This window comes from Taudactylus pleione, unplaced genomic scaffold (genome assembly GCF_031769625.1).
Source record: "Taudactylus pleione unplaced genomic scaffold, aTauple2 ptg000373l, whole genome shotgun sequence".
NCBI classification, from domain to species: Eukaryota; Metazoa; Chordata; class Amphibia; order Anura; family Myobatrachidae; genus Taudactylus; species Taudactylus pleione.
In genome coordinates, this window is record NW_028284774.1 from 2,959,443 (window position 1) to 2,974,443 (window position 15,001).

At 42.3% G+C, this 15,001-nt stretch overlaps 1 protein-coding gene across 3 annotated transcripts in view; it reads right to left on the reverse strand.

Moving 5' to 3' along the window:
- The window catches only part of TGFBR3 (transforming growth factor beta receptor 3), a 235,682-nt gene that overhangs the window by 36,865 nt on the left and 183,816 nt on the right, over nt 1–15,001 (reverse strand). For all 3 annotated transcript variants that reach the window (XM_088444889.1, XM_088444886.1, XM_088444888.1), the window contains 3 exons: nt 11,594–11,758; nt 11,090–11,383; nt 4,503–4,620 (listed from right to left, as the gene is read on the reverse strand). In XM_088444889.1, the coding sequence (XP_088301015.1) occupies nt 4,503–4,620; nt 11,090–11,383; nt 11,594–11,758 (577 nt within the window). The remainder of the gene's footprint in view (nt 1–4,502; nt 4,621–11,089; nt 11,384–11,593; nt 11,759–15,001) is intronic.

Below are 15,001 nucleotides of genomic sequence, written 5' to 3' on the forward strand. Positions count from 1 at the left end.
CGCAAGCGCCCTGTTAATTACAGTATTTGTGTTTTTTAAGAAATATTGACTGCATACTTTTTATAAAATGTTTACATTTTGCTACAATTAAATTGACTTCTATTTGTCCATTATGTGAAGATCTTACTCTTCCACACGTTACAATTTAGAAAACAAACTCAGTTTCCACTAAAGATAGTAAACACAAAACTCTATAACATAACTGAACAAAACATAAGGCCTGCACCAGATGTAAAAATGTACAACCTCCTGTTGTATGGGGTTTGTACATTTTTAATTTCGGGGACAGATATAGGGGGAAAACTTGTCAAAAATCAGTTTTAGGGGTATATTTACTAAAATACAGGGTTTTAAATGTGGACATGTTGCCCATAGCAACCAATCAGATTCTACTTAACATTTATCTAGAATCTTTTAGAAGTTAAAAGCTAGAATCTGGTTGCTATGGGCAACATCTCCACTTCTAAAAATCCACACTTTAGTAAATATACCCCTTAGAGGCTGATTCTGAACTTAGCATCTGGAACAAACCATGTTGCAATACAAGGAGTACAAATACTGTGCATTTATTTTGTTTGCATGCAGGGTAAATACTGGCTGCTTTTGCATGTAGCCCACAATATTGGACAGTTTTATTTGTACACTGCAATTTAGATTTCAGTTTGGATATGTCACTCTCACATCTAATCTCTCTGCACATTTTACATCTGCCCTACCTGCAGTGCAACATGATTTTACCAAATTGCTTGGACCTTTTTGCATTGTTGCCCTTCGGGGCCTATTCAGTGAGCTATTTTTTCATAACATTATGTGGAAACTGCAGTTTCTGCATAACTTTATGAATTGTTGCTATGTACTAATAGAACAATGCAGGAAATTTCACAGAAATCTCCATCCGAGTGCTAATTAGCTCTGCAGATCAGAGTCAATGGGGACTACGATCTCAGTGCTATGTACCAAACTCCAAAAAAAAGCAAGGTTTTTCGGAGTTTGGCCTTGTTAGTTTACACCATCTTCAGATGGTGTAAATTGCTTTAAGCCTATGGAGGCTTACAAGCAGGAGAGAGATCTTCCGACCTCTCTCCAGCAGCCACTGGCTAGTGGCTGAAGCTGACATAGTGCGTATGTACAGTGCCAGATTCCCCCGGAGGAGTCTTTCACAACGGCGATTATTAATACATTGGCCCCTTAATCTTTTTAGAGCCACAGACCCTCCAGTATTGCCCCTTCCACCAGATACTCAATGCATCACTCCTGGACTACCAACTTAGGGCCGTATTCAATTAGAAGCGAAAAGTCGTTATCCGCGGAAAAGTATCGCCGATCTTGGCTTTTCACGTGGTCGGAACTTATCTCCAAATTCAATTCCAGGCAGTTTTCGCCTACACGGAAAGTCAATGCAGTGTAATAGGTGAAAAAGATTCGCCTAAGAATAGCAGGAGAAAAGAAGTGCAACATTTTTTATTTTGAGGTGCAAATGTGGGGAAACCACTCAGAACCCTTGGGACAGACCCACAAAGGATAACTGCGTCAAGAAATCCAGGGAAAAAACTTAAGAACCCCCCCAAAAAATGACTTTCATTTTGGGGGTGAAAAAGTAAAAAGTGGGGGGACAAGCATAAAAACTAGCAAAATAGACTTATTAGGGGTCTGCAAGGATGGGTCAGGTGTTTTTAGGATTGCAGGTGCATGCAACAAGTGCGTTTTTCACGTTTTTCTAAAATTCACTTTAGAGACATTAAAATATGCTAGCACCCATTTTCATGTACCCCAAATATGACCAGACAACTTTTTTTCACCAATAAATACTGCTTAATGCCATTATTCGCCACTTTTACAATAAGCGCCGCTAATAACAAGGATTTAAAACAACTTTAGTACCCCAAATACTTTTATTCGGGCTACTGGAACACTTCTACATTGATCCTCCATGTTAGTGCATCTTTTTGGGGGGTTCAGACTGATTTCCCCTATTCTGACATTAATTTTCACCTGCTTTACATTCGTCGCTTGCCGTTTTCACCTGGCTAGTAATTGAACAGGGTTATAAGCGGGTACACGCACACGATAATTTTACGCGACCAAAACATGCGATGTAGGCGAAAACTCGGGTAGGCAGCCCTTAGTTTATGACTGCATACACCTGTATTGAAACACAGTTCTCATCAATTAACTAGTTCAACACAGATGCCTTCAATCATACAGATGTGTCCTTACACATTTTTGCTACAGTCGTGCCAAAAAGTCCATCTCGACGTTCCAGGTCCCATGAGACTGCTAGCGTTGGGTATATTTTTTGTGTCTTTTTTTGCCGAAAATGCGTTTAAGTCGCAATTCGATGCAACTAGGATGCACCAGCAGACTGTGCTGATTAATTTGATATGCAAGACTTGTACTAAGACCCAGAATCTGTACATGTACTGCTACATTGTAGCTGCCGCAGCTATTTTCATTCCAAGTACCGTTGTGCTTCATATACAGATTCAGGTGCACACAGATATACAAGTGTCACATATCACATTAATCAGCACAGTCTGCTTAGACGCATCTTCAGCAAAAAAAAGACACTCTACGCTAGCAGAGTAGCACGGGATCTGGCGCTCACTCAAGCTAGGTATGTCATGCTACATGGTGTATTGAGACTAGGGGGTCTATTTACTAAGCAGTGTTAGGAGACAGAATGAAGAGTGATAAGAAAGTAATAAGGTGCCAGCCAATCAGCTCCCAACTGTCATCTCACAGGCTGTGTTTGAAAATTGACAGTTGGGAGCTGATTGGCTGGCACCTTATCACTTTCTTATCACTTTTCACTCTGTCTCCTAACACTGCTTAGTAAATAGACCCCTGTATGTATGAGGACACATCTGTAAATGAAGGGGTAAGTCCAGGAGAAGAGCATTTTGCACCTGATGGAAGGGGTCATGTTGGATGGTCTGGAACCACAATAAATATATAAAACTATTTTCCCTTCAAAGACATGGGGAAGAATGAATTACACGCACGCAGCAAAGATAAACACAATTATGGTAGCCTGACTTTTGACTAGGGATGTGCAGGCTCGGATAGGTTCGAGTTTGCACGTGGAGTTCGGATTTTTCCCTCCAAAAAAACGGAACTCAGAACGAGGCAAAACGTCATCTTACATGGACGAACATCATCATTCCTGGTCTTTTGTCCAGGAATGATGATGTTCGTCCATGTAAGATGACGTTTTGCCTCGTTCTGAGTTCCGTTTTTTTGGAGGGAAAAATCCGAACTCCACGTGCAAACTCGAACCTATCCGAGCCTGCACATCCCTACTTTTGACCATACCTCCATAGGCTCCAAGCAGAAATCAGCTTAAGAGACACATCCCCCAACCCGTTTGAAGCTGTACCCACACTGTGCGAGTTATTGAACCAGCCCATGTTTTCTAAACCTTTGTCAACCCAGATTACATGTTGTATTAGACTCATTACTAAATGTTAAATTAATTTATGTCTTTGTTTTATCATTATATTTATAGTAATTTTTCCAGAACACATTAACAGAAACCTGAAGTGTCCAACTTTCATGTTGGGAAACAAGAGAGTCTTATCCATAAAGAAATGCTGGAGTCTGGATATCATAATATTCCTATCTTATACTGTTACATTCTTTCCTGTCCATTGTTATCACTAAATGTCACTGTGATCAGTAACACCACTAATCTCATCCCACTAGTGGAGAGATACATGTGTGCGCCATTGTAGACTGTACATATTTTTCCGGGAGATATAATGCCCAGTGACATTTTGTATATCTAGAAAGTACTATTTTATTATTGCAGCTAGAGCACATCATATTTTAAAATAATATGTGCTGCAGTATAACTGTAATATGCACTCTACAAATCATATAGATGAGCTCTTTATCTCTTTTGTTTCTGTGTCCTGTCAATGTTGTTTTGTGGGTCTGGATAAAGTTTTCTTTTTTGAATTGCACAGTACTGAGTGATGATCATGTAGCCATGGTAACTCAATGTTAGTCAAAACAATTAAATTTCGTATGAGCAGTTTGCTGCAAATTGGGAGCAATTAAAGTGGTTGCTATAAATCTCTCTGTTCCCTGTAGCAAACCTTTTTTGGCACTGTGAATTGGTATATAAAATACCGCAACCAAATCTTATAACTAAACTATAGATATCTCTTTTTGCAGATCATTGATTACCACTGTATACAGCAAGTAAACTACACTGCCCTTGCAGACTGTTCTATGCAAAAATCATTTACATCCCCATTTAAGGATATCTTTGGTACTGAAATGTTTACATCAAGCTAAATCCTATGGACCAAATATTTTAAGCATGTTATACCATCCTATAACGTCTGCACAGACCGCTGCTGTATACATTTGCCTTCAGCACCTCGCTCGGGTGAGAAAACTATTGTATCCAGTAAAAATCTATTTTATTAAGAAAAAGGTTTATGAGGAAATAAATATATATTTTACACAAAGTGTTTCACATAAAAGTGCTGCGTTACCTGGAGGTTTCTCTAACGTGATCACTGCCAATGGCCTTGTGACTGTCTTCTTGTTCTGCATCATAGAAAGTATCATGCTGGTGGTGAGGGAAGTGCAGGCTTCATCAAGCTCAATGCACTGTAACAAAGAAATGCAAGGTCAGGAAGGGATTCAGTGTACAGTTCAGTATCATAAAAACCGTCAACAACTGTCATCCTGACCTGGAACAGCATGCAGGGAAGGAACAGGTTGTAGTGTTTTAAAACAGACAGGAAAAAAAACAGATTAAATGCACAGGTCACCTTATCAGACCTTAAAAAAAGAAGTCTTAACCTGTAAATAGGCAACCTGTGGCTCGTCTGCTTTTGTTGAACTACAAGTCCCATCATGTGAACTGCGTATGTAAGTGCATGTGTATTCTCTAATTATTTAGTCCAATTGTGGGATTGCTACTTACAACCACTTTCTAAACAAAGAGATTGATTCTGAGATGTACTCATACCCGATTGTTTGCGCACAACTCCGATGTTTGAAGATCTGTACTGCGCATGTGCAGATCTCTTTGTGCGAGCTCGCTTGCAGTGCCAGGAAGCGACAGCCTGATTGCACGGCTGCAGCTGCTAGGGGGCGGAGCGTGGGTGGCCTCAGGCAGCGTCCATGAAAACGGGGATGTGTCAGCCCCGTTTTCTGGGCATGCTGAATCCAGTGGCTGCATCCTTGTACTCAGCTTCACTGGCTTCAGCTGCGTGAAAACACTAGCCATCGATGTCCTCGCAGAGTGATCCGATGCTGAGTCCTTGGATGCAGCAGCGGATCACAGAAGCCGACAGGAGGCGTGTATTAATACAAGATGCCTCCTGCGGCATTAGCATATTTTAGCACAGCAGCTGCGTCCAAAGATGCAACTTATGTGCTAATAACCCAGGCCCAAAGTCCCTTTTGGTTATTTTTGTACGGTCATCACACTATGTACTGGAACGCCAAATTAATTGTTATTTAAGTATGGAGTATTCCTACACTTCATTGTTCACTTATTAAAAAAAAGCATGTACTCAGTAAATGTAAGGACCAATCACAAACCTCTTGGTCCTCATTTTCACAACCCCCTGGTTTTCATCAGGGACAGATGGGAAACAGTGAAGTCTAAAACAGGCTGCATATTGCAGCTCCAGTGGCTCCAAATAGGCTTGAAAGTAGTAACGTGCAGTGAGGTCAATGGCTGGGGAGGCACACATGGAGATGGTTCTGAGTGCTGGGAGCCTGTTTCACCCCTTACTCACTTTAACTCTCCCCTCACTACACTAAGCTTCAGTGTCCATTGATTCTAGTAACCTGCATCACTTTGTCTTCTTTTGCTGCTGCTGACTTGAGGTCTGATCTCTAAACACTGCAGTGCACTTCCTAGTCACATGACACATCCAAGGTGTTCATCAGTGCTCAATGCACATCCCCATACTCAGAAGCATGCCTCTAATAGCTCTCTTTCTGTGCGGCTTACTTCCCCTGGTGTGGCCCTGCCCCCAGCTCTGCAAGCAGTGTTTGACTATAAAGAAGCGAGGCTGAGCTGTTCCTGCCTCATCTCTCTTCTTCCTGCAGTCCCAGAGAGCTCCACAAAGCTGGCGAGTGTCAGGGTCGTACTTATAATAGGTGCACACCCTCTTGTGGGTCCAGTGGGGCCCACACTGCACCCATACTTTTTAATACTTACCTCTCCAACGGCTGGAGCAGTGCTACATGAAACACCTGGAAAATGGCCATGCGCAGTAGGTAAACCCCCGGGAAAATGGTGCAGCAGCCAGTAGACTCCAGACACTGACTAGTGCCCAGAGTCAACTGCTGCTGACAGTGCGCTGACAGCCGCCAGGGAGAGAGGAGGGTGTCCTGGACGGGGAATGCACATAGGCCCCATCCTCTCTTAAAACGCCCCTGGTGCGTGTTAACCATAAAAATGATTACAATAAACAAAGAAATTGTTTATAAGTTATAAATATCTTCTTTGTATTAATCTAATCATTTTTACATCAAATCTCAGGAGTATGACAGGGAAAGCTCTGCCTCCCCTGCCTACCCTGACTGCATGGTCCTACTTGAAAGGGCACAGTGGTAAAATATTTTCTTACAGATGCTTCCTCATACACCTATCCTTTTTACGCCATATGGTGCGAGATGTACGACGCAACTGAGATGCTCTGCCGTGGGTAGCGATTTCCGTGCTTTTTAAATGTTGCATCTTCATTTGAAAATAGTGTATCAAGTAGCTAATAGTGTACTAAGGGCCTGATTCAGACCCGCTCGCGAGCCACGGAGCGGACGAGAAATCACTCGCTCCGGGCCGCGCTACAAGACGGGGCAGCTGTCGATGTTATTCGACAGCTTGCCCCATTTTGTAGGCGGGTCAGGGGAGTGGCTGCACAAATGGAGACGTTTGTGGGCGGCCCTACTGACATCACGTGATGTCAGTAGTTAACTTCCTGCTCTATTAGAGAGCAGGATGTTCACCGGGTGTTTGTGATGGACGAGACCCTACCACAAGGGTCTCGTCGCAAGCCTGATGGTTGCGATAATCGCGACCATCGCCAGGCTGCCTGCTAAAGCTGTGGGTGGTCACCCACAGCTTAGCAAGCGGCCTGGAAGCCGGGGTTAAAAAAAAAACGGCCCGCCCTGATTCAGAGCGATCGCTCGCAAATAGCGAGCGGCTCTGAATCAGTTCTTAGAATTTCTTTTGTTGCAAAGGAATTTGTATAAAGTAGCACATTAAGGGGCATATTGTCGCGCTGGATGGTATTCAATTAGCGGGGATTCCACGCGCGGGTGTCCCTGAGACCCCGCGCGCGAGTCCCCGCTGTTTGACTTTACCTCGCACCTCATGTAGGTGCGAGGTAAAATCAGCGTGAGGCCGCCCTATTCGGCCTCGCGTGAGAGGTTATTACACACTGATTCCGCAGTTCTCGCAGAATAAGTGTGTTCTCGCGCGAGAGTCCCGGTCTAATGACGCGGGGAAACAGCTATTTAATTGAATACCTAAACCCCGCGTCGCGGGACTTTAGCCTGTCAATTAGCCACGGGTGAAAACCCGCGGCTAATTGAATATGTCCCTAAGACGCATATTTTAAGAAAAAAGTCACATGGTCTGTGATGCACCAACCAGAGCTATTTGGTGCGATTTCGATATAGGTGTATATGCACACATCTGTAGGTGGTACTGTGACTTTAAGCCATATAATAGGAGGACCACTATAATCTAGATGCAGGACATGCATTAATTTTATGTTATTTGGGTTAATTTGTATATTGTGCATGCAAAGGTACACGCTTTATATCCATAAGGTATAATGTTACCATTCACAACAGTTGGTGATACTAGATTCTATGGAAAGGGTCTCACTAAACACAGTTTAGCTGTTGAAAAATGATACAACAAAGTTATAAACTCCTACTATCGTAGGTACACACTTAACGACGTGTGTACCCAGCGATGTGGCACATGACCCGGCTGGCGACAGCCCGACATATCGAGTGGTCCATACACACTGGGCGATCCGGTGCTCGACCGCTCAACATGCCACTCCCCCCGCGCATAGTGCTGCATAGGATCGTCAGCCGTATCACCTGATCTTACCGCATGTACGAAAGATCAGTTGAAGAGGCTGACGACCCCATGGGGAGGCGCTCTACACGATGTAGTACATACACACTACGCATTTTTAACGATTTGTTGTTCCGATGTGACAGAATCAACCAAATTGTTAAAAATATTGTGTAGTGTGTAGGGGCCTTAAGCCTAGAATATTAAATCTTGATTGAGTGCGTGGGTCCAATAATACATTTGGCCTGCAGTAGATACTGAACTTGCTGACTCTTGAAATAGACTGGAAAGAAATTAAGCAACATTTGCAAAATAAACATGTTGAAGGGTAGTGAACGTCCATGATAGAAGCCAGTCACGTCTTGCGTTCTAGAATCCAGGTCCCTGGAGTCCGGGCATGCTGTGAAATATAATCCCCTCTTGTGTTCCTCGTTACACAAATGAGGCAAAACACACTTCTTCACACAAGTAACCTGACACAAATAACTGTCAATGTACCTACTTGACTCTAGTAGCATGTAAAAGCACTTAAGATAAGTCAATTCAGACTATGGGGGCGATCTGTATTTCCCTCATGAAACACAAACTCATTTTCCTGCTGATCACTATATTGTAGTAAGGAAAATAAAATCAGCGCTAAGTCAAGTTCCTTTCCGTGCCAGTAATTATCCATTATAAAGTACTTTGGGAAAGAGCAAATATGTACTTATCACAATGCACATGTAATCTGCTGCTCAGCTATTATGCACAACTTTTACACATGATAAGGGGCAGTCTCTCTGGGATGAGGGGTGTGTGTGCAAATTTAGCATCTTCTCACTGTATCATCCCTGAGTGCGCTCAGTCAGGTATCTTGGTGAAGATGTGTACAGCCATGGCCAAAAGTTTTGAGAATAATACAAGTATTGGTTTTCACAAAGTTTGCTGCTTCAGTGTTTTTAGACCATTTTGTCAGATGTTACTATGGTATACTGACGTAACATTACAAGCACTTCATAAGTGTCAAAGACTTTTATTGACAATTACATTAAGTTTATGCAAATATTTGCAGTGTTGACCTTTCTTTTTCAAGACCTCTGCAATTCGCCCTGACATGCTGTGAATCAACTTCTGGGCCACATAATGACTGATGGCCGCCCATTCTTGCCTAATCAATGCTTGGAGTTTGTCAGAATTTGTGGGTTTTTGTTTGTCCACCCGCCTCTGGAGGATTGACCACAAGTTCTCAATTGGATTAAGGTCTGGGGAGTTTCCTGGCCATGTACCCAAAATTTTGATGTTTTATTCCTGTGCCACTTAGTTATCACTTTTGCCTTATGGCAAGGTGCTCCATCATGCTGGAAAAGGCATTGTTCATCACCAAACTGTTCTTGGAGAAGTTGCCTTTGGAGGATGTTTTGGTACCATTCTTTATTCATGGCTGTGTTCTTAGGAAAAATTGTGAGTGAGCCCAATCCCTTGGCTGAGAAACAACCCCACACATGTATGGTCTCAGGATGCTTTACTGATACGAATCACAGCTGATGTGCATCAATACTTTGGGTCCACATCATTGAAAATGTGCGGTCATTCATTTGAACTCCTGAGTTGGACACAAACACTTTCAAAATGGTATCCTGCAATAATCACAACACAACTATACTATGGAATGGTAACTGCATTGTTCAACTGGCACCAGTTCACTTAAAGGTGGATAAAACCCTTTAAATATGCAAGAATACAAAGTATCACTAAGATTATAGTTGAGCGGTTAAATTCTCGGCGCCGTGGGTGAATGTGCCCATTGCCCAGAATTACGGTAGAGCAACACTGCAGATTTTCATGCACACCTCGCTGATCCGTGAAGGAAAATCTGCGATGTTTGCAGCCACAAGCTTCCGGGAAAAAGGTTCAAATGCTGGAAACTTGTGGCCATTGTGAACAGTGGAATTGCTACCTAATAATACAACTGCTCATTATATAGTAGAGTACATGCAGTCTTACGTGTCCCACACAAAACTGAGGTAAGCAGAATGTCACAGCACTCAGAATTTACTATCTGGCACTTAAAAGAAATGATCCTGTCTGACCTTTGCACTGCTAAATCCTGGATGGCGCTTTGTTTTCCATTCATTAGAAGGAGGTTCATGTATGGACATGAATTAATCTCTACAGTTATGCAAAGTCAGGGCAAATAACTTAACAAAAATAATGTCAGATAAAGGTGAAGGCAACTGATTTGATGCTCCCTTTCATTCATCAAAGTCACACACCAAACTAATAAGAAATACTGTAGAAGTTTAATTGGTTGCTATGATTTTGTTTTCACAAGATATGTATGGCTAATGGCTCCGCTACATGTGGAAACTTATTTTGCCAACAATTCTGCATTATGTGTATTTTTATTTGTTGGTTATATACTACATATTCCTGTCTTGTTAGTTTTGGGTGTGGTAGACATGCAGAATGTCGACACCAGAATGTCAACGCCGACACTTTGTGACAACCAATATGTCGAGCTTTAAGTGCTGCGCTCCCAAAAACGAGTTTATCTTTGAGTTTGACTGCTGGGTTTCGGAGATCATTATACTGGCATATTTTCTCATACTTATTGGTATTTGACCCATTGGGCTCGATTCAATTCAATGCGAATTGAATAGTGCCGGGAATGAGCTCCCGAAACTATTCAATTCAGCGCACTGCTGAGCCCGACTAAGGATTTCTTCTCGCGTCCCTCCTGGGATGCGAGCAGAAATCCGACAAAAGTACAGGCGCAATGCTGTTTTCTGCCCTTAGCGCGGCGGAAACAGCATCGCGACTAAACACCCTGTTTAAGGCGCGAGGGGCGGGAGAACGGGCATTCCCCGACCTAACAGCACGCAGAATTGAATAACTCCAGGAGCTCATTCAAGGCGCTATTCAATTCGCGTTAACTTGAATCGAGCCTATTATGTCTCCATAAGAAGAATGGCTGTTCATTATACAATGACCCTCATGTCGCTAAAGAAAAATGAAGACGGAGATAAAACAGCCGGAGCTCACCTTAGGCAGGTTCTCCAGTCCTTCCTCCTTATTTGTGCACAGAGTCAACTCGCAGTGCAGGAAAAGTAACGACGTGTTAAACATGGACTTAAACATGAAGCTGAACCTCTTTTTCTCCGTCTGTTCCTGCAGTTCATTCATTCTTTTCACGTTGTAAAATCTGACAGATTCATCTTTCGGACAGATGTTCTCTATGATTGTGTACTGGGTTAGGATATCGGGATTGGACGAATGAGAAACGAAACAGGTTTGGATGGCAAAGCTTAATTCCTTCACTGCCTTGGTTAGAGAGACCTGCAAATACAAAGATGGAATTATTCGTATACGGATTTTTATACACTGACAGTTGTAAAGATGTGTGAAACATAATCTGCAACGTTATTCGCACCTTATTCATATGCATGCTTGTGAAAACCTTTAATGAAACTATATTATTATACACATCACTAACACATGTTTAAAGGTATTCAAAGTATTAAGCTCTCCTGTAATATAACACATTACCTCCACATAGACCTGCCCATTTTCAGCCACGGAGAAGAGGTTCTGAGAAAGGGTATTGAACAGATCTGTTTTATGCAGTTCCATGTTAAACGTGACATTGTCTATTGTGGCATAGGGATGAAGGCCATAGGCGGGCACAGCATCTTGTGGCACTGTGCAGTTAAACTAAGGAGACAATGAAAAAATACAGTATTTATGACAGGGAATATAACCAAAGAAGGTGGTAAATAGTAAACAACAGTCCAACCACTAAATATTATTATATTATTATAACACCCCCCAAAGCTGTGAGTGCGGTTTATTGAAGGGATAATATCAGCATAAGCACAATACAGAATCGTCTAGGGGTAGGAGTTGTCCATACCTTATTCCCAGGGGAACACTATTGTCAAGATGGAAAATCTTAAAGAGTTATTTGAAATAGGTATTTCCCACCCCCAACATCAGGAAACCACCTATGTAACTCTTTAGTGAGAAAGATGCCCATTGTGTCCTATGCCCTGTAAAGATGCCCATTGTATCCTACGCCTTGTAAAGATGCCCATTGTGTCCTACGCTCATCTCCTGGTCAGCTGCGTTCTCCTGTAATAGTGGTCACTGATCCTCCATTGGCAATTTGAAAAAAAAAACATTTTTAAATTCAGTGGCAGTTGAGTCCCATATTATCTTATCTGTATTTAGTAAGAACAGGGTAGCGAGCTGCTGAGAAGTACATCTATGCCAAGGGGCGCACCTAATTATAGCATTCTCTGCCATGTATGGAAAGTCACTAATATGGCACGTAAGTGGACTGAATACTGGTCTTATTCATTAAGATGCCAAATTAGGTACATGCCATTGGCTAGGCAGCAATGCTCCCAATCCTGGCACCAGCTGCTGGAAATTGTAAGTTGCGGATATTACCTAGGGCTATCAAAATCCGCCACCTGCAGGGACTGCCTGGCAGTGTGGCAGTGACTTCCCATTGGAAACACTCCCTGCTAATCCCGGCTGGACAGGCATTCCATGGGTGAGGTGCTTTCTCCCCCTGGGATGCCAGTCTGAACTGCAATTAGCAGAGAGAGCGCTTCTAATGGGAAGCCATTCCCCTGCTATAACGGTAGCTCTATCTGGTTTCTAGGGGCTGCAGCCGATGCAGTCTCTAGAAGCCCGAATGTTGATTTGTGCGCACATGTGGGATTGTGATCCCACGTATGCGCACATTTCAGACCGGCAGAACCCCTGGGACTTATGGGTAGGAGCCGCCGCTAGCAGGAGCATGTGGAGGTTAGGTGCTGGGTCACTAGTGGTAGGACTACTATTAACTAAAAGGGGCTGTGCAAAACTTGAAGAGCCCTCTTCAGCTATCTGCTGAGCTGTACTGACAGCACTATTGTTAGTACAGCTGAATCTGCAGTTCCTTACAGGTAATGTGTGAATAATGGGGATACAGCCAATAATACAGGCTTTTCTGAATGTTTTCGTTACATCAATGTGGTAGAAATGCAAGCTGAACCTTCTAGAGCTGACGACTGGACTTGGACTGATGTTCTAGACAAGTGACTTGAAATAAATATTATTAGTCACATTAACTTTTGTATTGTCACTGATCTGTCCATACATATATACATTCAGCGTACATAAGAATAGTATTTTCCACTTGCTCCATGTCTATGCATTCCTAGCTCCGGTGACAAATTGCGGTACTGATGTATTGAAAAAAAACATTGAATTTCAGAACACAAGCTGCATCCAAACTGCAAATCGCATATCATAGTATATTGTTGCAAATGGCGTTCATTTAATCTGGTATCTGGCGGTATGTGGAACACAGCACAGCACTGAAAACAACTATTTTTATTTTCTCTATTTAGTTGCACAAACTTAAAGAATGTATGTACTATTATGAGCAATGTATAATCCATTTACTCCTCCACTTTTTAAAACAAATCTGTTTTATTAGGTTTTTTTACACAATATAAAACAAATAAGGCCGGATTCAGAGAAGTAAGCTAATGCTACCACAGATGCAAATTTGAACGCAGCTACTATGCAAAGATATGCAAATGTCACAGTCGCCGGGAGACGCCCACCCGCAGCTGTGCAAATCCAAAGCATCTGCATAAAAAGTCGCAGCATCAGTCGCACATCATTCAATTGTCGCAGTCCTCAATACAGTAAGTCTATGGTCCAGCAGAATGGACATGGGAAGTGAGACATCTTTCCTGCGTGCGGGGTCGCAGGTGCAGGCAGTGACAAGGCCCAAAAACAGTCGCAGCACGTCTGCCTTTTTGCCGCCACTCCCTATTACCTGCCAGCCTGCCAATCACATTGCGAGTAAAAAGTTGCAGCGAGCGACTACAATAATGTAGCTTGAGATGTGATTCGAGGGGAATGTGATTCCCATTTTTGTTGATATTGGTCTAGGCCAGGGGTTCGAGGACTCGGTCTCGGTGGACATAGTCCACGTTTTCCAGGTCACCCAGCAGAAGCACAGGTGTATTCATTACTCACTGACACATTTCAAAAGTTACACTGGTTGAGCTAATTATTTCACTTGCGATCTGTGAGGAGACCGGGAAAATATGCACTGTTTGGGGTCCTGAGGACCGAGTTTGAGAACCTGTGGTCTAGACTATGATGCCCTTTTCCTTGTGTACGACATTTATGATTACTCATGTCTCACTTATTTTAATTGTATTTATTTTGTTTTGTATTTTCATGTTTCAGTAAAGAAAACAATTGTTTAAAAAAAATAATGAAGCTTAGACGCATGAGTTTCCGATAATCGTTCATCTGCGAAAACATCGGCATAGTGTACTTCTCTGAATCAGGCCAATAATACACTCAGCAGGTATAACAGAGACACATTGGGCTCTAAGGTACGAGACCCATCCTCATCACTTTTTAATAGTATTTTGATAACTTATGTTGACAAATGTATCAGGAAAATGTCCAACTGCAAAATGACTATTAGGGGTATATTTACTAAAGTGAGAGTTTTTAAAAGTGGAGATGCCCATAGCAACCAATCAGATTCTAGCTATTATCTTCTAGAAGCTGCTAGTTAAATGTTAAGTAGAATCTGATTGGTTGCTAAGGGCAACATCTCCACTTCTAAAAACTCTCACTTTAGTAAATATACCTCTTATTATCTATTTTTTTAGGGTTATATTTGCAGATGTGATTTTGAAGCGAATAAAAAAGTTAGAATTTTCCCATATTCTGCAAGTAATGACAAACCACAGTGAAGAGCAAGAGAGTGCTGCCGCCAACATGTCACTAAGATTGCCACCGCACTTTTGGAAAAATACCACTGTATCAATTTAAATGTGTTTGGGGAGCAAGGCTTTGGTGCCATATGGACTAGTTAAAGTGAACAGAGGGGCAACATTTGAAATGAGCAGAGGGACACACTTTCAGATAACA